The following is a 24750-nucleotide window of genomic DNA, read 5'->3' as shown; positions in this document are numbered from 1 at the left end:
AAGAGGGAAACGGGAATCGTTTAGTTCATTAAGCTATTTGTATTAGGCATTATCCTTAACTTGTAACTGGCACAACAAACAAACAACACACACATACTCAGCGCTCTCTGCTTTGCTGTTTGCTCATCAGCTTCGCTTTATCAACGGTGGCACCCCGCTTTAACACTCACACACACACACACTCATGAATCCTGTGCTTATGTTTTGTAAACTATTTTTCAATAAAAACAACCAACAAATCGCCTTGCTTCACTTTACTTGCTCCAATCCAGCATAAAGAGGCCATTGTCTCAGCTTCCGCTGCAGTGCATCCGCATCGAACTCGCTTCGACTCACATTCCTCAGTGCATACAGTTGATATCTTGGTTGGAGTTTCCTCCGTCTTTGGGATTCCCAGAGCAACGCTTCCGCCATCTCCAACTGACAACTGCTGGGCAGCTGCTGAGTAAAGTTGCCCACAAAAGCCAGCACCAAGGAACTGGATTGCGGCAGTGTTCCATAGTTACTCGCATATCGCCAGCCACGTGCCTCGTATGCCTCACAATCCCCAGCCATGAGGAAATTATACGGCAACTCCCCCAAATGCTGGTGCTAAGCATACATATATAATATAATAAATGAGTGTGTTTTGGTTTAACTCGGATTGTTTTTAATTCTTTTGGTGACTCACCTGCAGCGTATGCAGCAGCTGTGCACAATTCTCGGTGCACTCCACGCCTCCAGTGTGGGTGATGTACACATTGACCACCTTCCCCGCCTCCAGCAGCGCCTGCCCCTGCAGTGGGCAAAGACTCCATAAATCGTGCTGGGTTAGACTCAATTGGTAATCGTTATCTGGGCTCTTTGGACCTAAAGATGAAGAACGGAAAGTGAATTTGAACTATTTTTATTTTAGATTTTTATCTGTGCTATCTGCAGCTGAAGTGAAGAACAGAAAGTGAATTTCAACTTTTGTTCTTTAAGATATTTATCTGCGTTCACTGCTGCAGATAATGTAAAGAATAAAAAGTGAATTTCAAATATTTTTATTTTAGATATTTATAAAGTGAAGAAGCTCTACAAACAATGAAAAAAGCGAACTTAAACATCAAAGCTAAAGAAAATAAATTTGTACTACCTAAAATGAAGTGAGTTTCAACTAATTATTTTTCATAAATTACAGCCACATATAAATTTATTTTTTTTTTATTATATTATATTATATATAGTATTAAATAATACATTTAATAGAAAAGAGAGAATACTGACTGTTTGTTCCTTCGACTCGAAAAAAAATTATTTGTACTTATTATACATTAAATTAAGTTTTGATTATAAAATTGTACTTTTTAGTTATACTTTCATTTGAAGGAGTTTATATAAAATGTGGTCATCAAAATTATACATTAACAAGTAAGAAAGCTACAGTCGAGTGTACTCGCTTTAAAATACCCGCACCCATATTAAATAAAAACAGTGCGGTTTTTTTTATGGTAAAGTATATCAAATTAGAAGTTCTAAATATATATCAAATGCTATATTTGGTATATTGATATAGTACTACATTCAAAATATACAGTACAGTACAAAATATACCAGATTGTCAGACAATGCAACAAAGATCTGTAGTAAGTAAACGTTTGCCATTCAAAAGTATATCTTAAATAACTTCTACAATTTGTATTGTATATGATCGCGATCAAATTTTCAGGAATATATTATAGTATATCTGCTCAAACTTAAAAATTACGCTAAAAATTCGATGAATGCTGTCGAAAATCCAGTGTTTCATAGGGAGAGACAGACAGACGAACATGGCTATATCGTCTCAGCTTTTGACACTGACAGGGATGCCTGCTTTAGTCTGTTACATACAGTTCCTGAAGGCACAAACTTATAACGCCCTTCTACCCTACGGTCAATGACTTTTAGATATACTCCACGGCCATGACAACCTAAAGTAAACTAGAGTAAATTTCAGCTATAACTCATTATCACTAAATACAATATTTCCAAAGATGTACTCATTGAGAAACTATACACTTGTCCTTGGATTTTCAAGAAATGAATTCCACTATGCATATCAAAGTTTTTAATCACAATAAAATTTAGCAAACATATTTCCGCACACATTTTAGCTACAATATTATTCCAAAGTTAGTCACTCATCATCCATTACTATGAAAGTTGAATATTATTGATAGGGAATTTCCCAATTGATAGTCGAAATACCATTAACAAATGATCTTCTATAAAATTTCATTTTTGCAGTTTACTTTCCATGGACTTGAACTTTTCGAAATGAATTTTGCCATTGAAATTTAACAAAAATATTTCCGCGAACTTTTTACTACAAGATTATTCCAAAGTTAGTCACTCGTCATTTAGTAATATATGAGAATATATTACGAAGTATATATTACGAAGGTTGAATATTATTGATAGGGAATTTCCCTGCCGATAATGAAAATACCAGGGAAAAATTATTTTGTACAAAATTTGATTTTTGTAACTCACTTCCCTAGACCCATTATCATACGAAATTAGCTTTAGTCAACTTTGGTCTTATAATCATCTACCTGAATACAACTTCAATTTTAGAAAAATAAAGATCTCTTTTAGCTGTAGTAAATATTAAGCAAAAAAAAAAGAGTTTTCTTGGTGTCTTAAAAATTGTAGAGGTCTCAGTAGCAATTTTCCATAACAAAATAAAGATATTTTTAAACACAATTAGTTTTTATGTCTGTTCAATATTTAAGAGTTTTAAGAAGCAAATTGCCATAATAGAATGAACTCAAATAGTTTTCTATGCCTCTCCTAAACTTTAGAGGTGTAAGCACACATTACTTTAATTAATTTTCCCAAAGTCTTTTATAGCAGAACTCTAAAATAAGAACGCAGTTTTGTATGGAACATCTTGTTGTCAAGCACTTTCAATTGGAGCACTGTCACATGCTTAAGATTCCCTCGCTCCATTCTATGCGCAAATGTTTATCAATGAGAATCCGTAACACAACACAAGATACACCTCCCATTAGATTACAAAAGTACACAATTTTCTAAATATATACGTAAGTCCACAATTAAATAGGCTCTGTGTAAATTTGTAATGCAAACAATTTGCACATCCGAGGGCTAATCAGTGTAAGTGCCTAATAATAACTAACCCTAAATGACCCTAAAACACACACACACACATGACTTTTAAATCCTGCTGCCCACATAACAAAACAAAGAGTAATAAAATAAAAATACTCTATGAGTCGCGCAGTAACTAATATTAATAATAAATACACTTATGTTTATTTGCAGTGCGTAACAATTAGATTATGGAGTTCTATACTAGAGTTCTTGGAACTTTCAAGTGGTCACTCGGTCACTTACGTTCTAGCCAGAGCAAATAGGAGGCCACTCCGAGGCCGGTGGTAAACATCACAAGTAGTCCAATGATGCGCCAATTAAGGCATTCTTTTGTGTACATTGATGAGGAGAAGGACGGCGAGGAGGAGTCATGGGCGGAGGCGGAGGCGGAAACGCGGTGGCCCAACAACAATGGAGTTCGCTCATTGGGTGCAATGGTAATCAGACTTTCCTCAGAGGATGTGGAGCTGGTATCGCTGTCATCCACAACCTGCAAATACGCTATTTGTTGCAAAATATTAAGCAAAGAACACGTACTGTATTTGTGATAAACAAAACAAATTCAAAACAACTCGAGAAATTGTAAACAACAAAACTGACACAATTTATGCAGTCCGACTGCGCAGTTGTATAAACTGTGTAGAGATATATCTTCATTTTGATAATTTTTTTTGACATAATCACGTACCCACACTCTGTGAGATTTCCATAACATATATGCGAAAAGTTGTCGCTCTCACTTTACACACTAGAGTCAAGTGCAGGCGCAGACAGCCTTAACACATCCACCTATCCACCTTGTATGTAAGTGAGACCCACTTGGCCACTTGGCACTGGTTTGCACTGGAATGCGTCACTCGATTGCGATAGATCCACGCGGCTTGATGTTCGACATTGTACAGAGCCGACGATGAGGCGAGCATAACACCAGCGATTGAGTCCACAAGCCGACTGAGGCTCAGGCCGCTGATGCAGCCCGCATGACGTCTCATTACAACTGCGTTGATAACCAAACAGTCGACTGTTAAATACCCGGTACTCGCTCTTCGACAATAAAACAATATGCTAAATATGCTTATTGGTAGACAGACAGTTCAATGAAATACTAAAATATTCTCAGCCAATTAGAAAGTCTTAGCTCTAATAATCTCAGCATAATAAACGATCTAATAGATGGACAGACGGGAAGACAGACAGGTTTAGACGGTGATTGCTGTCATTCCAACAGATTAGAGCTGACTTACTGTGCTAGTTAAATGTATAATTTCTATTTGTACATCATTATTAAATTATACCTTATACAGCCTTTTAATTTCTTAGGTACCGGGTATAATTGTACATACACTCATACACTCTTTGTGTGCTAACTCGCAGATTACTCGACGGCAGCTGCTTTCATGATGAAAGCATTCATAAATACATACCACACAAGCAAACATCCAAATACTTACTATACAATACATACTTAGATACTGTTCTTAAGCATATTGGAATAACATATTTGGTTTAGACTTTATTTACTTGCTTGCACTGCTCATTACTTTCTATACTAATAACAATCACTATTTATTTATACACACAAAGTAATTTTGCTTAATTATTTATACAGTGCATTTCAATTTTTTCTCTTTTTTTTTTGTTTGCCTGAACAACGACCTAAGAAGAAACACCCGTTTAAGACTTAAGACTTTTCATTTCGCATTTAAAACTAAAACATAATTAGTGTATGTCATTATAAATATATATAGTATAGTATATAATGCAAGCGCGAACTAATTAGCTGCCCCAAAACTCAAATGACGGAAACACATGCATACACATTCTTGGACTTGGAAACCACTTTAAAAATTTAACTAGAGGAAAAACAAAAGACTGGAAATTCTAGAAATGAAATGCATATGCGACAAATGGCATCGCAACTAAACTTATATCCAAATACTTGAGCCATGTTCAAGATTTTTCGCGCCGTATCCAGTTTCTGGTGATCTTAGATCTCAAATCTCATTTGGTTACACATTTCTCATTTACTTATATGACCGCCAAATTTGCCAGGCACACAACGCAGCCGATAGAAAGGTAACGCCACGATGCAAGTATTTGGTTTTGGTATTGGGCACATAGCCCAGGATCACAGGCGATGACACCTCTGTCAGCGGCAGCTTGTTCAAAGCCACCTCATTGTTTTCCTCCACCTGCAAATGATGTTGAGGCAAATGAACTCTGAGCATTTAACATGATTTAGCTTGTTTGTTACCTGATACTGGCAGCAGGGATCATAGTTCCATGATACGGTGTATAATCCCGTGCAGAAGAGTGACATGGCACAGGCCGGCGCCGCAATAACTGGTCGATCGTACCATAACAAGCTGGATATCAGTGACACGACGCCAGTCGCTACTGCCGTTTTATGTAGACAATTACCCACCCAAATCCAGCGACCTGTAGTAAAAGACATGATAACCTTGAGGGATAACATATGACGTAACAAAGAAGAACATGTTATTAACTTACCGGTTTCATCGCCCAATCGTGGTGGCTCAATAATAATAAAGTCTACCTTGGCCTCGAGGGCTTTGTCAAGCTCTGCCTCAAAGCGCTCGTGTGCATTTGAACTATCGTATACTTCGCGTATAACATGAAATGTTGGCTGTTTGCCTGCACTGTAAGCAAAACATTATTTAAGCTTTTCATTGAGCCTTAATCATAATCAATTTTCTCCAAACTTCAAATACTTCAAATCAACCGCGCACAATTGTTTAATTAGTATTTTGAATTTGGTTTATCATGCGGTCACACTCGCTCAAGCCGATGCACATATGTACATATATGTGTGTGTGTAGTTTTGTATGCACTACATACTTATACACGGATCGAAACCGCATACAAATTGCATAACTTAAATGCGTATGCTGCCGTCGTTTTGAGAACTTCTTTGTGACTTCATGAATTGACACAGACATCCAATATTTACCTGTCGACGCTTCTGTTAATCATCTCGCTGCATTTATTTGTTTTGAAGACTAAAACTACGCGTTGTTTTTATGGTCTATACTATCAGCCTGACCGCAACTCCAATGCGAAAATATACTAATTTACGTCGCAAAACATATAGAGATGTACAATTTTCTCAATTGTGAGTTTGGTAACATTTTTATGGGAATGGGATTACTCTGCTAAAATGGCGCAACTTTTCGAAAAGCATTTAGCATTGGTATGTTTAAAATCAAGGACTGTCTATAATAATTGTAGACTATAATTATTATGTGCTCATCAGTAATCGAAATGATGAGCACTTAAACCAATCAACTTGCCAATTAAAATCTAGATCTATAATCTGTATAAAATTCTTGATGAACGAAAAAACAGTTTTTGTGGAATAATAAAACACAATATCGACCAAAAATATATTTAAATATAACTGAACATAAGTGAACCACTGGTTCGTTGAATTGAATAATTTAGTATTTTATGGTATATTTTGTAGCATGATATTCCCTGCGGAAGTTGCATATTCAACATCAACTGCCGGTCACACTCACTGAAATATAATAAAACAATTCAATAAATATTATAATACAGGAAACAAACATGGACAAGCAACGACTCCCGTTGCCAGAGATGAGAGATGATAAGCACCGGCACAAACAGGTAAATACCTACTACGTCTCGTAAAGATATTTGGTGCGCAAACACGCCCACATTTCATTCAAATAGCATGCATGCTAACACACCAATCTCTTTGTTGTCGAACAGTTCAATGGACACTTGGACAGTAACCGATTTCGACCGCCGAAATACAAAACGCGCTACACCATCTTTGACAATAACAATTTGAATCGCAGCCAATCACTTGGATCGTGCAGTGCTGCCAACAACAGCTCACAAGTTGCTCACGCAATTTCCTTTCGCAGTGGTTCCGAGTGTCCCGATGCCGGCATCTTGCCCGCATCACCAAATGCATCAACTTCCATGTGCTGCAATGAGAGCCATTTTGAGCAGTGTTTCGAACGCTTAGCCAAGCTGGGCGAAGGCTCCTTCGGTGAGGTATTCCAGGTGCGAGATCGTTCCGACAGCCAGATGTATGCAGTGAAAATCTCCAAACAATTGTTTCGCGGCGAACAATATCGTGCCGAGCGGCTGGAGGAAGTGCGTCGTTACGAAGAGTTCTCCGGTCACGAGAATTGTATACGCTTCATACGTGCCTGGGAGCAATACGATCGCCTCTTCATGCAGATGGAGCTATGCCGCGAAAGTCTCGAGCAGTATTTATATCGTTGTCGGCAAATTCCGGAGGAACGTATTTGGCACATTTTGCTGGATTTATCACGAGGCCTTAAATCGCTGCATGATCGCAACCTCATACATTTGGACATTAAGCTGGACAATGTGCTCATCGATGATGACGATACGTGCAAGCTGGCCGACTTTGGGCTGGTCATCGATGTGGACAAGGCGAACAACCATCAGGCAACGGAGGGCGATTCACGTTACATGGCACCCGAAATTCTACAGGGTCAATTCTCAAAGGCCGCCGACATATTTAGCCTGGGCATTGCTATGTTGGAGCTAGCCTGCTACATGGATCTGCCCTCCAATGGTCAGCTCTGGCATGAGTTGCGACAGAGCAAGTTGCCCGAGGAGTTCATAAATAGTAAGCGCGATAGCTCTTAACTAATCTGTTACTGTTTTTTATGTTTACAACTTGTATTTGCAGCCATCTCAGTGGAGTTGCAGCAAGTCATCAGGACGATGATGTCACCAGATCCACAACTGAGGCCAACAGCAGATCAGCTACTGGCGCATCCCAGACTGCAAAGAATACAAAAGGAGGAGAAATCAATGGTCACATTAAAGCTGCTGGTAAGGTGTCAAATCCCACATCTCATTCTCCATAAAATCTGAAATTCTTGTATGTTTTTCTTCAGTCAAAGTGCTTCCGAAGATCACGTCGTGCTGTCTGGATCAAAATCTGCAATCTCAAAACGGCTGCGTATCGTTGTTTATTCTACATTTTGGAATTCCTACACTTGTACAAGCCTTTAACGGGATCCGAGTCGTCTGGATGTGGAAACAATGCAGCAGTACCATCATCTCCATCCTCATCCATGCTCGGTGTGCCCCGAGTGGAACTCCAATTGGTCGGCTCGACGCCAATTGGTAATCGTGATTGTTATGTCTCTGATTTTCTATCCTCCATTGATAATCTGGAACTGTCCCAGCAAGGAACACCTACGGCCTGTGGCCGAGAGAAATTGGTTAACTCGACGCCATTAAATCACCATCATAACAAATCAGCCCGCCTCAGAAGGCAAGTAGTTAGAAATGACTAGAAGTGAAATAGTATCACTATTAATATTATTCTATTGCAGTTGCTCAGCGCGCAAGGCGCAGGCGGAAAATAGTAATTTACTGGCCGTTGACGCTAGTAATTCCCGTGCCAATTTATCGGCCCCTAAAGTATTGGATTCATCATCGTTTCTGCGTAAAAAGTTATTTTTGTTGGACAGTGATGAAGAGTAAGAGCATCCGCACAGACATTTATTTGATGCAACGCAAGGAATTTATTATGATGAACAAACATATATATATCAGTTAGAAACCCTACAAAACCCATACATATGGCAACAAACTATATCGTTATATATATTTAGAGTATAGTTGTAGTTTTCTTAAAAATCTCTAGTTTTTAGGCCCAACAATTGTAATAATGTTAATGCTTCTTTAGAAGAACTTGTTATTAGAAGTCCTTTTGTTTTTATAAAGTAATCTGAATTATGAATGATAATACAATAAGCATGTGATATATATACGAAATGCGATTTGAAAAAGCCGCAAAATTAAAAGTGAACCTATCTTTTTTCAATTACAGTTGCAATTTGAATAAACTAGAATTGAAAGAATACATTATAATCCTTAATGTTGTCAAAAAGCCGTTTTCATTTACACACCACAGAATTTAAAAAAATATAGCAAATTATCGGACTCTTGGTCGAAGTCATCGATGCTTCAACCGCGAAGTTTATATTAAAATAAGTTTTGGTATTAAAATACTAAAAAGTACCAGAAGTGATCTGGTCGCACTTCGACAAACAAGACCAGCATTTTTTGGTTTTCGAAAAAGGAAAAGAATTTTTCAAAAAGAAAACAATTTTAAATTAATAAGAAAATTAATTTTATTATTTGCCTGTTGATAACATCGATTTTGTAGTCGATTTAGTGTAAGTTCTGTTCTTAGCGGCTTATGCGTCGAATGTTGGCGTCCACGTGAACGCAACAGCTGATGGCAATCAACACATGTTGTGACGACTCGTAAACAACGAGGTGTTTTCTTTTCAATTATATTTTAAAATTTAAGACATAAAATGGCACGTCCTAAAAAGAAGAAGGTTGAAGTTGTATTTGATCCACAAAAGCGCAAGTGAGTAAATTGAAAATTTTATGGTAAAACACTCAAATTAATGTCAGAATTCTACAGGGAATTTTTAACTGGATTCCGGAAGCGAAAAAATGAGCGACGCTCCCGCGCCAAAGCCGAATTAGATCGTAATCTGAAAGAGGAACACAAACGCATACGGCAAGAAGTAAAAGATGGTTTCAAACATTTGAAGAAATCATTCGAACCACTGCGGGAGCTAACGGCCGAAGATAAGGCTGAGGGCACAGAAAAGGCGGCCTACGAGGACGATGAAGTGCAAGTGAAAATCGTGGAGTTGAGCACCAATGATTTGGCTGCACAACGCAACATGCTTGGTGCCAATATCGCAGACGACAGTGAGGAAGAGGAGGCACAAGCAGACAGCGACGATGACGACAAACTGCAGACGAATCGGATACCCGGCATGGATTTTGATGTGAATGCAACTCGCAAGCGTAAAGCAGCAGACAAGGACGAGGAAGAACCCAGTGAAAAGGCTGCTAAAGGATCCGCTCATGATGCAGACATTAAAAGCAAAAAAGAGCTAGACAAGCTGATGAAAACAAAGACGCTGAAGAAAATCAAAAAGAGCAAACTGTTCAAGATGAAGGAGCGCATGGACAACAAGAACAACCAGAAGAAGGCGAAACGCGATCGCAACAACACCATCAAGAGTGTGCCCAAGCATCAGCGCAAGAAGCTAAAGCATGGTCTGAAGACACCAGGCGGACAGACGCGCTATCGCAAGGGTCGCATGATGAACAAGAAGGAGCTGCGACGCAAGCGAGGCGGAGGCGGCGATTAGGGGCGCTCTCATTTAGCATAAATTATGTATTAATTGTATTCTATAGTGTTTTTTTCTGTGTTGTACGGTTTATTCACTATTACACACTAATTGATCGAAATAAACTGTATAATATAATTTTGCTAATTCGCCGGCGCCGGCCGTGTTTCTTGCACATTTAATTTGTTGTTCATATTCCATAATCATCATCATAATTATATATGTATACTTATGTATAATATATATCCAACATGTTATTTTTTTTGTTTATTATTTTTTGGGGTTATATTTAACACTAGCAATTGATTATTGCCGCAGTTCTAGCCACGGCCAGAGCTTAGTTAATGCTATCAATAAAACTGGCGCTCTCATCTGAAATTTCGTTTTATGTTCGCCATCAATTATTCACTTACGACAAATGTTTTCTTTTTTAATCTACTCTTCTCTCAAGACTAATATATAATATTTACAAAAATCGTTCCTCGTTAGTTATCTTATGTGTATGTATTTATATATATATTGTTTTTCTTACAATTGTTTATTTGCATTTTCTTATGTGGTTTGCATTTAATTTTTTACGTGTTTCTTTTGTATATGTTTTCTTTTTTTTTTGCAATTTGGTTTATATTTCGTTTTGTTTTTTTGTTTTCTTTTTTTGGGATGAGGATTGACATTTTTTAAAAAAATGTATATAATCCAGCGATATAATTTGCTTTAGTTTTATGTGAAATCCAATAATCATCTTTAAAAATAAACACAATAAATAAAATGCCAAACATTCTTTAAAACTAAACTTATATTATGAAGGGGATTTGGAGGTGGGGGTTATGGGGGATAGTGGTTGGCGGGGACGGGGGAAAGGCGCAACAATAATGCTCTAGCTTATAGCTTAGTCCTAATATATATATATATTCATCAGCAGTTAAAAAATGTTTACAAAACTCATGTAAAATCCAATCGAACCCGTTTGCCACTTGCTGCTGCAGCTGCTGGCCAACAACAACAACACCAACAAGTGGAGCAACCGAAAGCGGGCGGCGTGGCGAGGGCGAGGGCGATGATGATGACAGTCATCGTTGTTGTCATCCAGTTAGGACTGTTGATTTTGCTGCTGCTGGCCGCTAGACTGATGTTGTTGTCGCCGCGTAAATCCTCCACCAGACGCTAGATGGCGCTGCAAGGCGCGCTGCTGTTGAAACTTTGAACCGCTACCAAAGCGATTGTATTTGAATTTACTGCGCTGCTGGAAATTGGGGCGATAGTTCTGATGATGGAAACGGGGAGGAAAGCTGCCGCCGGATTTGTTGCCGCCATGCCAGCGCTTTTGTCCCTCATATTCCTGGAATGGATTGTAGCCGGGCGTGCTGTTATTATTACATTTCACCGACGCCGATTTGATCTTTCGCTGACGTCCACGATCCATTTCGTTCTCCTCATCATCATCTTCATCCCGTTTGCGCTGCTCCCGCGCCTCTGCTTGCAGCTAGAATAAGAATGTATTAATTAATTTATTTGTTGCTTTATTAAAGTAATAATTTTGATTCGTTTTTTTTTTAGATTTCTTGATGGTAATGAAGCTTATGCAGATGAGAGTTAAGTTAACAAACAAACACACATTGACATTGATTAACATGCGATTTACGAGTTAATTTGGCAAAACGGTAACGGCGGGCACGGGTTGAATTAATGATGGCAATTCAAATCATAAGCTTCATTTCATTTGTGTATGTAGAGTACTTCAACAACAGCTCTTTACCTATTCTCGATTGGAGGAAGAAGTAGGAGTAGAAGGCGCATTGAAGTGTCCACGCTGCATGGAGACTTCAATACAATCACAGTTTAGAGTCACAAATTGCAAACAATTTGAACGTGCACACACACACAACACACACACATACGTATGTAGTATTTTAATTGTATTTTAATGTCGTGGAGGAGGAGCCCTTGTTACTGTTATTATTATTGGTGCTCGCATTATTGGAACTGTTATGGAGTATGCTGTTGTTGTTACTCGTATTGGTAATGTTAACGCTGTCACAGTCACAGTCACTGTTAACGCTGACGTCGGTTCTTAGCCCATCCGCAGCGCCGTGACCAGCTATCCGTTTCGCACAAACCAAATCAAAAGTCTAAATGAACGGGAGGTGGAACAAATGTTGAAAAACGAAATGCAAACAAATTACAAAAACACAATTTACGCTTTTCGAAATCAACCCAGCATGCAATTGAACTAATATTATTAACAGCTATGTAAATACAGACAGCAACAAAACCATAGCCAAAGAAAGAAAGACTAACAGAAATAGTGTCAGTGTTGTCAGATTCAGCTAGCTAAGTAGTTAAAATAGGCTAAAGGATAACTATAAAACCAAGCTAAAATTGTTTCGCAATTAAATATTTCGTTTGTCTGCAATATGCATTCTAATTAAAAACTGAAATATACAAATGATGCAATTATCTGCAATTGGTAATTAGCTTCAATATGAGTTGTGCATTTAACTGAAACCTTTCGTAAATAAAAGTTTTGATGGTGCAATTTTTTTTCTTAAGTAGCTTAACAGTTATAGTGAGTTGAACTGAAGATTTTTCATACAAACTAAAGTGTCGAATGCCTCTAAAATTTTGCTAATTTTAAATGTACATATAATTGCATAGGCACTTAAGTTAAAACATAAATTGTAGTCGTTACGAATTACATAAGAAATTGTACAGCTGCAATTATCTGCATTCGTTTTTGTTAAACATAAAAAAAGGTAAATCTAGCCGTAAGCAAGCTAAACTGGCAACACTGGTAATAAGTTATTTTGTAGTATGTACATGGAGATTGTAGCTTGTGCGTTTGATTTGATAAAGCGTGCAGTATAGAAGTTAAAGAGATAGTTATTTAATTGGCACCTACCTCCTTGTCCATCTCGGATGCCTTGCCGTTCCAGCTGAGCACCGAGCTGCCGTAGCCACGATGCGTCTGCTTGAGCAGCTCGCTCACAGCATTGCCGTTGGCCATCGATTCGCTCTGATATCCATTGCCAATCCTTGGTGTCTGTTGTGACTTTGCGCTGCCATTGAGCAGCTTCTGACGCTTGGGACCAGGCGATGCATTTGCCTCGGCCGCCTTATTGCTGGCAAACGGATTCTTGTGATTCTTTGACGGTTTAGGCACAACATCTTCCACATCGTCATTATCCACATCGACGTCATCATCATCATCATCGTCGTCGTCGGCATCATCGTTATGCGTAACCTTCCATACGCCAGTTTTGGATTTAATCACCGCTGGCGATGGCGGCGTCTTTGGCGATGGTGGCGCTTTGCTGCTGATGTTGCTGCTGCTGTTACCATTTTGTGACTGCCAACCGTTGCTCTTTAGCTTCTTTTGCTGACCATCTTCGTCATCATCGTCATCCTCATCTTCGTCATCATTGCTGTCAGCTTTGTTTCTATGTTTGTTTTTGTAATTGTTTAAACTTTTAAATATCTCGTCTATGGCATCAGTCTTTTGTTTGTTGCTGTTGTTAACATTGGCCGACGAGGCATTTGAGGCGGACTTGGCTTTGTTGTTAGTATTGTTGTTGGTGCTCGGAGAGCTGCCATTTGTTTTCGCATGACCATTGCGCAGCGACACTATCGTTGGCGTTGGCGGCGTCCTCGTTTCTTCCTCATCGGATTCACTTGAATCGGCGCCACTGCGTCGCTTGCGTGGATTTGTTATTGTTGCTGTTGTTGTGGTTGCTGCTGCTTGTTGAGGCTGCTGTTGTTGTGTTGCTGCTGCTGCTACTTCTTCCTCCTCGGAGGCCGACTCGTAGGGCACAAGACTCTTCATTGGCGTCTTTGGCTTCAACTTGGCAGTAGGTTGTGCAACACTTTCGCCGCTGCTCTCCTCAAACATTTTCGGCATGCTCGGCAGCTGTGGCGCTTTGTTATTGGTTTTCACATTATCATCATCGCCACTATCCTCTTCATCATCCTCGTCGTCCTCCTCATCGGATGACATTGGCAGAATACGTTGTTGCTGGTTGTGTTTTTGTTGTTGATTGGTTGTTGAATTGTTGATGTTGCAGGAACTTTTATTAGCAGTTGTTGATGTGGATGTTGCTGTTGCCGTTGCCGCAGTTTTTGCAGTCTCTTGCAACTTAAGGATGCCATTCTGCAGTGGCTGCTGTTGTGACTGTTGTTGTTGCTTCAGTGGCGTGCTCTTGTACTGAATGGTGGTCTTGACCCCACCAAGAGCATGTCCATTGCTATTCGCGTAGCCATTCGGCAGCTGGGGACCAATGAAACGTGGCGATGCAACAGCAGCAGTTGTGGCAGTGGCTGCCGCCGTTGATGTGGCAGCAACTGCGGCTGGACTATGCTGACCATTGGTCAGACGCAGTCCGTTTAGTTTGGGACCATTGCTTACCATCTGACTGTTCACATCCAGCTCATAGAACATGATGTAGGCATTGGTATTGCAAACGCTTTGCATGGCAATCGGTCGCACATAGCTGTCATCAAAGTTGTAATAGCTGCCCGCTTCGGTTAAACCGATGGCTGTGTAGTGACCACAATGCTGCGAGGCACCCAAATGCGTCACCATCGACACCAGGCGATAGCTCAAGGGCTGAGCAGCGGCTGAGGGACTGCGTGCGGCGAATCTGCTGAGGTCGATGCGTGGCTTGAAGCTAATCTGTTTGGTCAGCTTGTTGCCCATCATGGAAAAGCGTTTCAGCTGTATGCACAGCGTAATCGGTGCTCGCTCCAGACTAAACTGTTTGGTGGCCGAGACCTAGAAGAGAAATTAGTGCTGTTTAAAAGCTTCAATCAATATCGATTATTTCACACATACCTTCTTCTTGCAGCCTTCGCACTTGTAGCCCATATCCTCAAGACGTTCGCGCGAAAAGTAACCATCGAATGCCTCCTCTAGCGTGTCGGCCTTGCGTATGTCCAACAGCAAATCTTGGAAGTGTTGAAACGTTATCGACACATGATTGCAGCTTAAGCAGCGCACCTCGCTGCGCAAATAGCCACCGAAGATTTGATTCAGCGGCGTTGTCTCCTTCACCAGTTGATCCAGTTCCTTGTAGTTGCGAAAACGCATCAGATACGCCTTCTCCATGGCCTCCACGAGGAAGCGCAAGAACTCATGGGCATCCTCCTGACGTCCCACAACCATATGCTTGCAGATTTGCCTCAGCTTGGTGTAGATGAGAAACGGGCGCACCGCCGACTGATTGGATTGTGTGGACTGCAGGGTTTTGGCCATGGCACAAATGATGCAGCCATTGCCGCCACACGATTCGCTAATGTTGCAGTTCTCCAGGTGCGACGACTCCGAGACGAGCCAATTGGCTAGCGCCGGGATGTGAAAGAGCGCCTGCAGCGTGGAGTTGAGGTAACAAGTGTTGCCCACATTTAACATGCCAGAGCCCACTTGCCACTTGCGCTCCGATTGCTTCCAGCCAATGCGAATATTCTCTCGCGGATACAACACTCGTTTCGGTTTGGGCAGCTCATTGGGATTCTGACTGGAGCCATTAGTGTTGGCATTCTGATTGGATTGTGCATCCATCAGCTGTTGCTGTTGCTTGCGATTGCCATTTTGGTTGATGCCGTTATTATTGTCTGCAAATGAAACAGCAAATTTGCGCCTGGGCATTAGCTCGAGAATGAGGAGGCGAAAGAGACGCTGCAATAGCACAAGGCAGGGCAGCAATAGCATTTTATAGAGCAGCCACAGTGCGTAGCTGCTATCCGCAATTATCACAGTCATTATTTTTGTTGTAATACATTTGATGAGGAGGGCAACCAAGTCAGAACTGAAATCGACGATGACTTCGACTTGTGGCGATACTAAATTTAACAAAACGAATATGACGGAACACACACAAACACAAATGGCACCAGCGAGCAGAGGCACACCACGAGTCACAAATACACACACAAGCACTCATTCACATCAGTACATATATGTATATGAATGTGTAAATGTGGTCACCTGTGCCATTGTGGCTCTGTGTCTGTGTTGAGAGATGATAACAGCGAGCAGCGATTCGATTTTGTACTCGTCGTTGTTGAGAGGTTACAAAAACTAAAAACCGAGAGTGACCAGCACTCAGTTCGACTGCCTGTACAATAGGGTTGTCTCGCTCTGGCGCAGGCCAATCGAAAATGATTCGGTTACTGTGTGAGCAGCAGCGGTGTTGCCAACTGAATTTTTTCGATTGCTCGCTGCGAAGAAAAATTGAACAACTTTGGCGCGGACTAACTGTTGTTGTTGTCTTGTGTCAATTTCTTAATTTTGTTGTTGCTGTTGCTGGCAAAACAACATGGCCTGCTGCCTGACCAGTCGGAGGGAGTCTTTGACCATTTCTTTGCATCGTTTGCTCTTTGTTTTACTTCCTGCTTTGCATACAAGGCAAAGGCAAATAATATGAAAGTGTCTGTGTGTGTGTGCTTATGTACTCTTGTGAATTTGAGTACATAAATACATTTATTTGCGTGCATGAATCACACGCACACATTCTCTGTTACTCTTTCATATTTCCATTCACAACACAGCAAAATGCGCCGCAGCATTTGCTAAAAGTTCAAGACAATTGAGAAAATAAATATCCAGGCAGACCGCGCGCAATATTGCGGTTACCAAATATAATTTTCAGCGGCAGCTCATGTAGACTCGCGTTGGTGAGAGTGAGAGCGCGTGAGCGTGATTGTAGCTGTGAGACAAAGAAAGAACGAGTGAGAGGGTAGCCGCGTGTAAAAATGTTTGCCGCGACAACGGCACGTTTTTTTCGTATTCTGTGATTCAGAGAAGTAGACAATCAGACAGCAGCAGTAGTTGTAGTAGTAGTAAATGTTTCTGTCGCAGTCGCCGTTGACGTCGACGGCGCTGCCGCCTGTCCAACTCACTCTTTACGATCATGTACTTGTTTTGCTTGCCATGCTTTTTGCCTATGCGTTCTGTTTACACGTACACCACCCAAGAGTACTCACATGCATACATATGTACATACACATGCATGACGACAGCGCTGCCGCCGTAGCTGCTCACAAATTGTGCAGCATAAATAACCCGAGACAGGGTATGGAAGGAAGAAAAATGTGTTAGTCCACACGTGATTTTATTCAAAATATGTGCAAAACAAACATTAAAAACACACATACACTGTATCCAATGGCAGCGGCTGGAAAATTTGTGCGCCGATTGCGAAAGACTATTAAGAAATGAACGATGTCGACGACGATGACGATAACGATAACCACTTACCATGTCCATTGGAGTTGGTGATTTTGCCAGCGCCATTTGTTTTGTTGTTGTTATCGGGCTCAATCACGATGTATTTGGATTTGAGTTTCGCCAGCACCGATTCATTGTAATTCTTGACCTCCTCATATTCGATTTTGGCAAACAAGACACGCTTGGCACTGGCCACAATTTGACTCTGTAAGTTATCGGTGACCCCAGCAGCATCATCACCGGTTCTAGCTTCGTCGGCAGCAGATCCGGCACCAGAACCAGATCGGTTGTTGGCTGCAGTCGCTGCGACGCAACCACCGACGCCGACGTTGACGCCAAGAGATTCCCGCAGCGCAGCGTTGACGACATTTGCTGTTTCGCACACAGCCAACGAAACGGGCATGGCGCTCGCAGTGGTGGGTGTTTGTGGTGGAATTTTGAAGGATTTTATGGACGCTGCCCCGCCTTGCTACTTTCACTATTATATATATATATGGATTATGATCAACTACTATTTGTTGTTGTTGGGCAGCGCGTAAATTAAATCAGTAGCAATGTTGATGGGGCTACGGTGGAAGGGGTGGAATAGGTGGCGATGGCGCAAAAAATAAATGATAGCATTCGATGCGGTCGTTGTTGCTGTCGCTTGATTATGTTATTGTTGTTGTTGCTGCTGCTGTAGTGTAGGCGGGCGTGTTGCGCGGACCCAGACACACACACACGCACACACATAAAACTAGCTGGCGTTCATTTGCGCAATGCTTAAGATCCTCATCGGCCCGGTCGACGACTTTCGACGTTTTATAGGTCCTGCCTGCTTGCCTCCTTCTGCCTCCCGCGACCGTTCTGCGTCCTTCAACAACGATTTGAACGTTCGTTGCCCGCGCGACAATTGTTCTTTTCTCTTTTTTTCTTTGCTCTTCACTGCTTTTTTCTGGCCAACACACCAAGCACAAGCAACCGACGCACGCACTCACACTAACACAATTGCACACGCTTTTTTCGCTTTATGCTATTGACTCCGCAATTCGGTTTAGAGTGCGGTACACCAATTTAGATACTTTTCCAGCGTCGAAACACGTAAACTGTTGGCGAATATCAGGCGCCTTGCAAACATTACGAAAATGTCGCATTCGTTTGCATTTTTTCGTGGGCGAATATTTAATTTTCGAAAAATAATGACAATTCCTTCCCTCGTGTTTCTTCCGACTGTCAATTCTCTTTTGCATCAGTTTTCGCCAAACGAGACTGACCACTTTCTTGGCACTGAAGTTGGCAGTCCGCCATGAACTTGGCTGCGTGTCTTTTCCACACACGCGAAGTTGGCTGTACCCAAATTTAAATCTCGTATTACAAAATATTTTTATTTGATCCAAGCGTAATGGACTAGACAAAAATACTTTTTTTAGAAAGTGGAATGGATATTAATTGTACTTGTAATTGTATTAATTGTATCTATTAAATATTTTAATAAGCGATATTTTATTTTTTTTTTTTGTAGCCCTGAAAAATGATTCCAAATTTACAGTTCTCAGCCTCGAATGCATTACAACACAATTGACAGTGTGACCATTTTAATTATTTTTTTCACTTTTTATCACTTGTATTACTTTCTTATACGTTTTTAAAACAATGATTTAATATCAAACAAAATCATTTGAATATGTAAACATTGTTTTCGAAAGCTTTAATAAATTAATTCAAAAATGCCGCCCTTTTGTTATAATCGGTATTTTCCTTCTAATGAATCAGTTTGGTATTTTTAGTAATACTGCTTGTGGTCACACCTTGACACTGGAGTTAAATAAAACAGCTTTGAAGAAAGCTCTTGTTTTAAGAAAAAAGTCTGAAAGAGTAATATTTATTATTGAATAAATGATTTTATACATCGATGCTTTGCGCGCGAACGCAGACGGAAAAGCACATAAATTGAAAGACAAATAAACAAATAAAATAAACACGTATTTTACAAAAGACAACAGTGCACCAAGATGGCTTCATTCTTCAATGTGGGCGCTCTGGGCAATGTTTTCTCAACACCCATTGGACAGCGTATCGGTGAGTAGAAGTGAAAAAGCGGGCAGATGACTGTTGTGGGAGGTGCGTGGGTGTAATTATTAATTTGTCTCTTTCATTCTCTCGAAAAATGCATATGTTTTGTTTGTTTATATATCTAATGAACACATTTGCGCATTTAGATTGTAATTTAACCAGATGCAGTAAATCGCAGCAAACCAATGAAAAATTGAATTTTCCCAACTTTCTTTAGTAGTTTGTCGCTTTTCTTATTGTCACAAACACACGCATGGATATGTATGTATGTATGTACATGCATTTACACACACATAAAACCCATATCACCCACCGCAGAGTGTACGATTTGTTGTTGCTATCTGATTACTATGGCAAAAAAAAAAACCAAAACCGCTATCACGCCATCCCCCTCCCACATTCAGTCCCCAGTTTCAGTCACTAGTCAGTGGCATTGCCAATTGTCTGATAAGATTAGAGCTACATACACCTTTTGCAATTTGTGTGTGTGTGTATGTGCATAACAAGTACAACTATAGTTGTGATGTACATACATATGTACATTTTTGTTGCTCATCACAATTCACTCAATAGCATGACTAGTCGAATTTGATGTCACCCACCCCCAGCAAAAACAACAACAAACAATACTATCGAATAATTCGGCACACCGACTGAACTTCCCTCCTTGACCACCTCGAAATGTGGTGCACCCAATTAGTCATCACCACAAGTTTTGTTATTGCTAGTTAGTTACATAAATGTGTTAATTTATTCATTTCTGCTTTCTGTCGAATTTTCGTAGTCGCATTTACTATGTGTTGGTGTGTGCCTGTGTGAGTGCATTTGTGTGACTTTTCAATGCGTTACTAATTTGTTGCTACACCATTATATTTTTTGCTCGCTCCAATTTTGTGCGCTTTCTGTGCTTTGTTTTGGCTTTGCTTTAAATTAAATATAATTTATAACCGGTTTTGTGTGTTTGGCAATTTATGAATGCAATTGTATTTGTGTTTTTGCTTTTTCCGTATCTTTCTTTTTTTCGGCTACAGTGCGTTGCACTTCAAAACAAAACGAAAAAGCAAACAGAGAGCGAGAGAGCGCAGCGCTCTCTCTCAATTACGCTCTTTCAGTAGGTCGCTCTCGCAACACAATAAATTGATCGGTTTACAAAGTGCACACATATCATGATAATCGTTAGTTAACTGACGTTTGTTTTTGTATGTTACGCGAACTAACAAACCATTAGCTGTTGCTTTTTATTTTATTTGTTTTGCAATAAAATACGGTAACTTTGAATTTATGTCTGCCGCATGGTGACTTTGTTATTGTTGTTGTTGATGATGATCATCGTATTCAAAGCGTAAACAGAATACGATGACAAAAGCAAAGAAAAATAAACATACGCTCACTCACGGATTCACACATATATACATGCATGTATAGGCGCACTGATTGACTCACACACAGACACACTCATCAGCTGACTGTTTTTGGTGTTTGCTTGCCAAAAATGTTAAACAATTTATTGCCTTATACTAAAGCACATATCATGTTTCGACACCTTTTACAGAGGCCGCCACCGATGCGTCACTGGCCTCGGAAAATTGGGCGGCCAACATGGAAATCTGCGATATGATCAACGAATCCTCGGACACGGCTCGCGATGCAATGCGCGCCATACGCAAACGTCTCTCACAGAACGCCGGGAAGAACAATCAGGTGATTATGTATACGCTCACCGTGCTGGAGACGTGTGTGAAGAACTGCGGCAAGGCGTTCCATATGCTTGTCGCCCAAAAAGATTTCATCAATGAGCTGGTCAAGTTGATTGGGCCAAAGAATGATCCGCCAGCTGTGATGCAGGAGAAGGTGCTCAGTCTCATACAGATCTGGGCAGATGCATTCAAGAATCAACCGGATCTCAATGGCGTCACGCAGATGTACATGGAGCTGAAGAATAAGGGCATCGAGTTTCCGCCCACCGATCTGGATGCCACGGCACCGATATACACGCCCCAAAGGGTAAACTAAATATGCGATTGTTGAATTCGTTCATTTGTTAAACGCTTTCTTGTGTTTTGTAGAGCGTGCCTGAAGTGCCGCATCCACAGCTCATGGCTGCACAGCATCACGCCATTTCGCCACAGCATGCGGCAGCTGGAGCTGCTGTGGCGGTGCCCACAGGACCGTTGCATTTGACACCGGAGCAGGGCGCCAAGTTGCGGTCGGAACTGGAAATCGTCAGCAATAACATGAGCATTTTGGCCGAAATGCTGAGCGTATTGAAGCCGGGCCAGGAGACGCCCGATGACTATGCATTACTCAACGAGCTGACCGCCACCTGCAAGGAGATGCAATCGCGCATTGTCGATCTGATTGGCCGCGTGCAGGACGATGAATTGACTGCGGAATTTCTGCGCATCAACGATGAGCTCAACAATGTGTTTTTGCGTCATCAACGCTACGAGAAGAGTCGTGCCCAAGGCAGCGCAGCTGGAGGCGGAGCCGCTGCAGTTACTTCACCATCAGCAGTGCTTGGCGCTGCCATGGGTGTTCCAGGGGTCACAACGGCGACAGCAGGAGCTGGAGCTGGAGCAGCTGCATCGCCATCGAATGCTGCTATCAGCAATACGCCGCAAAGTGATCAGCTGCTAATTGATTTAATTGAGAGCAGCGAGGAGCAGCTGCCACAGACCTTTGGACAGTTGCAACTGGGCGCTACAGGTGGTGGCACAGCTGCCGGAGCAGTGGCAGCTGGAATTCCCGCTGCAGCTGCTGCTGCCGATGAATTCGATATGCTCGCACAGTCGCGCACCGATGGCAACCAGTAAGCTAGCTTTAATTTATGCCTAAGTATCTTGCATTTGATTTGGTGATTTGTATATTGCAGTAGAACGGATCTGCTGCGCGATATTCCCAGCGTGGATGCAGCGGCTGGCAGTGTTGCATCGCCCTATAGGCAGCCAAAGCAGTCACCTACGCCACAGCAGCAAGGTCGTGGATTAGCCGGCGATCCGCCGGTGGTAAGTAAAGTGAGTGAAACAGACGCCTAGCACAGATGTTAACTAATGGCGCTCTACAATTCTTTACTCGATTTGTTATTTAATTTAAATTGCAATTTGTTTTTGGTTTTTTGTTTGTTTTTTTATTTTGCAAATTTTCAAATTGGGTTTCGTTTCTGTTTCCGTTCCTAATTGTGTTTGATGTTTGATGTGCCACCCCACCAAAGTCGACGAAAGAGAATGAGATCGATGAAATGGAGGCATGGCTGGGCAGCTCAGTAAGTAGCAAAGCAGCAGCAACAAACAAAACAATCATTCATTCAGTCACACTCGCTTTTTGCCATCTACGAATCACTTTATTTTGCGTTGGTTTCATTTAAATACATTGATTACGTTTCGCTTATCAAATAGTTCTTATTTTGGCTGCTTAATTAATAATTTGCTTTTCCAATGCAGAAGGACATTGATGGTATTGAGGAACTGACCAGCTCCGAGTTTGATAAATTCCTTGAGGAACGCGCCGCAGCCGCTGAAAATCTTCCAACGATCAATGCATCGAATTCCGCCGCTAGTGCCACGACAGGATCAGGATCGGGGCTCGCCCGCGGACCCGATAGCAGCTTACGACAGACGACACCAAAGAAACCCGGCGCTGACGAGGATCTGCTTGCGCTTTGAGTGCACAGATTCACATCCATTCAGATCCTTTTTGCATCCTGTGCAGTTCCCGCATTGTTTAATCTTTCAAAAATGTTACACACGCCTAACATAATATATTTATACATAACGTATATACATTATGCATACATATAACAAAAAAAAAATAGCATACATTATACATTTCAATGTAAAATGCTTTTATTTTCTGTAATTCATTTTTCTAAATCTTTACAAAATATTATTTACGAAAAACAAAAATTCCAAAAAAACGAACAAAAAAAAAAAAAAAAAGAATCGCAAGAAAATTGTACTGCAACGACAATTGTAACTTATTCCAAAATGCAATCTTGTTTTGCTCTAAATGTAAGCTATGCAATAACAATAACACACACACGCATTGATTGTAATTGTACATTATGTTTTAATGATCTATTTGTTGTTTATTTATACATATACACATATACCTTATAAAGTTAATTTATTAAAAACAAAAACAAATCACTGGAAAGGAATTGTACACTGTTGATTACTTATTTTAATATTATCACAATGCCATAGATTTATTCCCGCTGGGTTAAGACCTCAGTGGCCGCTCCAAAGTCAGCGTCATCATCCTCTGACTGCGGCTTCTCCACGTCACTATCGGAGTCGGTAGTTGTCTTTAACGGTTCCATTTCCTCATCAGTGGAGTCGTTAATGGTAGTGGTCTTCTTACGTTTGCCCAGCAAAGATTCCAGTTCTTCAATGCGCCGCTTTTTTGGTATTCAGCAATATGACGAACTTTTTTGAGCAGCTTCTTTTCTGTCTGCTTGGAATCGTTGATATATTGCTCGTATTGCTGCACCAATTCGCTGGACTGTGTTTCAGCACCAGCAGCTCCCTGACTAGAGCCTTGTGATGCACCTGATGAGCTAGTTTGTCCACACTCCATGGCTGCATCCAGCATCTGTTGAACGTTCGACAATTTACGCAGTTTCTCGTCCACATACAGGATTTCAAAGCCACAGCATTTCCACAGCTTAAATTTGGGTTTCTCCTCATCGACCTCATAGTCGAAACCCGGTAGTCCCATTTGTGTGGTGAGCGCCTTTTTGTATTCGTCATATAATTCAGTGTAGTCCAGTTGGAGCTCCTCGGCAGCGCTTTTAATTTCATCATACTTCAAAATCGCTTTGTAGCTAGAATTACTTGTAGGCACATACAGTTGAAGCTCGACAGCATCCTCCAGCCACTTGCTGTGCAAATAGATAAAGGGCTTGACGTCTGTTTGACTGTGGCTAAGTTGCGTGCGACGCAAAACTTTAATAAAATATTCACACATTTTCCAATTTCAAAATAGCTATTTCAATCAGCTGCTTGCAGTGTGACCGCGTCGGGACCGTTAAAATAAATATAACTGTATATTCTTGGAAAAATATCGATTATAATCGACGTAATAAATATACTAAAAACTATCGGAATTGCCATTCAAGCTACAATCGCAAAATATCATTCTTTAATAGAAATCTGATTAGTG

General features: G+C 40.8%; 7 protein-coding genes across 11 annotated transcripts; 3 read left to right on the top strand and 4 right to left on the bottom strand.

Annotated features, from left to right (window-relative positions):
* Nucleotides 1-249: 249 nt before the first annotated feature.
* On the bottom strand, nt 250-4078 carry LOC132789961 (peptidoglycan-recognition protein LD). Of its 2 annotated transcripts, none has more exons than XM_060798323.1 (4): nt 3809-4078; nt 3364-3621; nt 671-849; nt 250-591 (listed from the first exon to the last, which is right to left on the bottom strand). In XM_060798323.1, exons 1-4 carry the CDS (start codon nt 3828-3830, stop codon nt 250-252), a joined length of 801 nt encoding a protein of 266 aa, XP_060654306.1. In that variant the 5' UTR covers nt 3831-4078. The 2 variants fall into 2 exon arrangements, with proteins under 2 accessions (XP_060654306.1, XP_060654307.1); XM_060798324.1 differs by having other exon boundaries at nt 3364-3610.
* Nucleotides 4079-4618: 540 nt separating this feature from the next.
* LOC132790738 (transmembrane protein 11 homolog, mitochondrial) lies at nt 4619-6203 on the bottom strand. Its single transcript, XM_060799387.1, has 4 exons — nt 6092-6203; nt 5632-5780; nt 5375-5559; nt 4619-5312 (listed from the first exon to the last, which is right to left on the bottom strand). Exons 1-4 carry the CDS (start codon nt 6112-6114, stop codon nt 5145-5147), a joined length of 525 nt encoding a protein of 174 aa, XP_060655370.1. The 5' UTR covers nt 6115-6203; the 3' UTR covers nt 4619-5144.
* A 426-nt stretch (nt 6204-6629) lies between these two features.
* LOC132790737 (membrane-associated tyrosine- and threonine-specific cdc2-inhibitory kinase) lies at nt 6630-8772 on the top strand. Its single transcript, XM_060799386.1, has 5 exons — nt 6630-6768; nt 6874-7771; nt 7835-7980; nt 8046-8428; nt 8490-8772. Exons 1-5 carry the CDS (start codon nt 6709-6711, stop codon nt 8638-8640), a joined length of 1638 nt encoding a protein of 545 aa, XP_060655369.1. The 5' UTR covers nt 6630-6708; the 3' UTR covers nt 8641-8772.
* Nucleotides 8773-9197: 425 nt separating this feature from the next.
* LOC132788649 (nucleolar protein 12) lies at nt 9198-10725 on the top strand. Its single transcript, XM_060796156.1, has 2 exons — nt 9198-9538; nt 9596-10725. The coding sequence occupies exons 1-2, from the start codon at nt 9483-9485 to the stop codon at nt 10338-10340; spliced, it is 801 nt and encodes a 266-aa protein (XP_060652139.1). The 5' UTR covers nt 9198-9482; the 3' UTR covers nt 10341-10725.
* Nucleotides 10726-10841: 116 nt separating this feature from the next.
* LOC132788648 (ubiquitin carboxyl-terminal hydrolase 36) lies at nt 10842-18785 on the bottom strand. Of its 2 annotated transcripts, XR_009632643.1 has the most exons (5): nt 17569-18785; nt 15145-15923; nt 13219-15084; nt 12076-12448; nt 11668-11802 (listed from the first exon to the last, which is right to left on the bottom strand). XR_009632643.1 is itself a non-coding variant. In XM_060796155.1 (4 exons), the coding sequence occupies exons 1-4, from the start codon at nt 17939-17941 to the stop codon at nt 11410-11412; spliced, it is 3411 nt and encodes a 1136-aa protein (XP_060652138.1). In that variant the 5' UTR covers nt 17942-18783; the 3' UTR covers nt 10842-11409. The 2 variants fall into 2 exon arrangements, 1 of the variants encoding a protein (XP_060652138.1); XM_060796155.1 differs by lacking the exon at nt 12076-12448 and having other exon boundaries at nt 10842-11802; nt 17569-18783.
* Nucleotides 18786-19326: 541 nt separating this feature from the next.
* LOC132789054 (TOM1-like protein 2) lies at nt 19327-23530 on the top strand. Of its 3 annotated transcripts, none has more exons than XM_060796800.1 (6): nt 19327-19596; nt 21143-21594; nt 21657-22399; nt 22463-22595; nt 22802-22852; nt 23031-23530. In XM_060796800.1, exons 1-6 carry the CDS (start codon nt 19530-19532, stop codon nt 23250-23252), a joined length of 1668 nt encoding a protein of 555 aa, XP_060652783.1. In that variant the 5' UTR covers nt 19327-19529; the 3' UTR covers nt 23253-23530. The 3 variants fall into 3 exon arrangements, with proteins under 3 accessions (XP_060652783.1, XP_060652784.1, XP_060652782.1); XM_060796799.1 differs by having other exon boundaries at nt 19328-19596; nt 22463-22604; XM_060796801.1 differs by lacking the exon at nt 22802-22852 and having other exon boundaries at nt 22463-22604.
* A 209-nt stretch (nt 23531-23739) lies between these two features.
* Nucleotides 23740-24621, bottom strand: LOC132789064 (uncharacterized). The gene is given in 2 exon segments (XM_060796812.1): nt 23740-24020; nt 24022-24621. Coding segments are annotated over 2 exon segments (579 nt in total). The 5' UTR covers nt 24556-24621; the 3' UTR covers nt 23740-23975.
* Between the last annotated feature and the right edge of the window lie 129 nt (nt 24622-24750).

Source organism: Drosophila nasuta, chromosome 3 (genome assembly GCF_023558535.2).
Source record: "Drosophila nasuta strain 15112-1781.00 chromosome 3, ASM2355853v1, whole genome shotgun sequence".
Classification (NCBI taxonomy): domain Eukaryota; kingdom Metazoa; phylum Arthropoda; class Insecta; order Diptera; family Drosophilidae; genus Drosophila; species Drosophila nasuta.
Note: the sequence above shows the minus strand (reverse complement) of the source record. Positions and strands in the feature narration are given on the sequence as shown.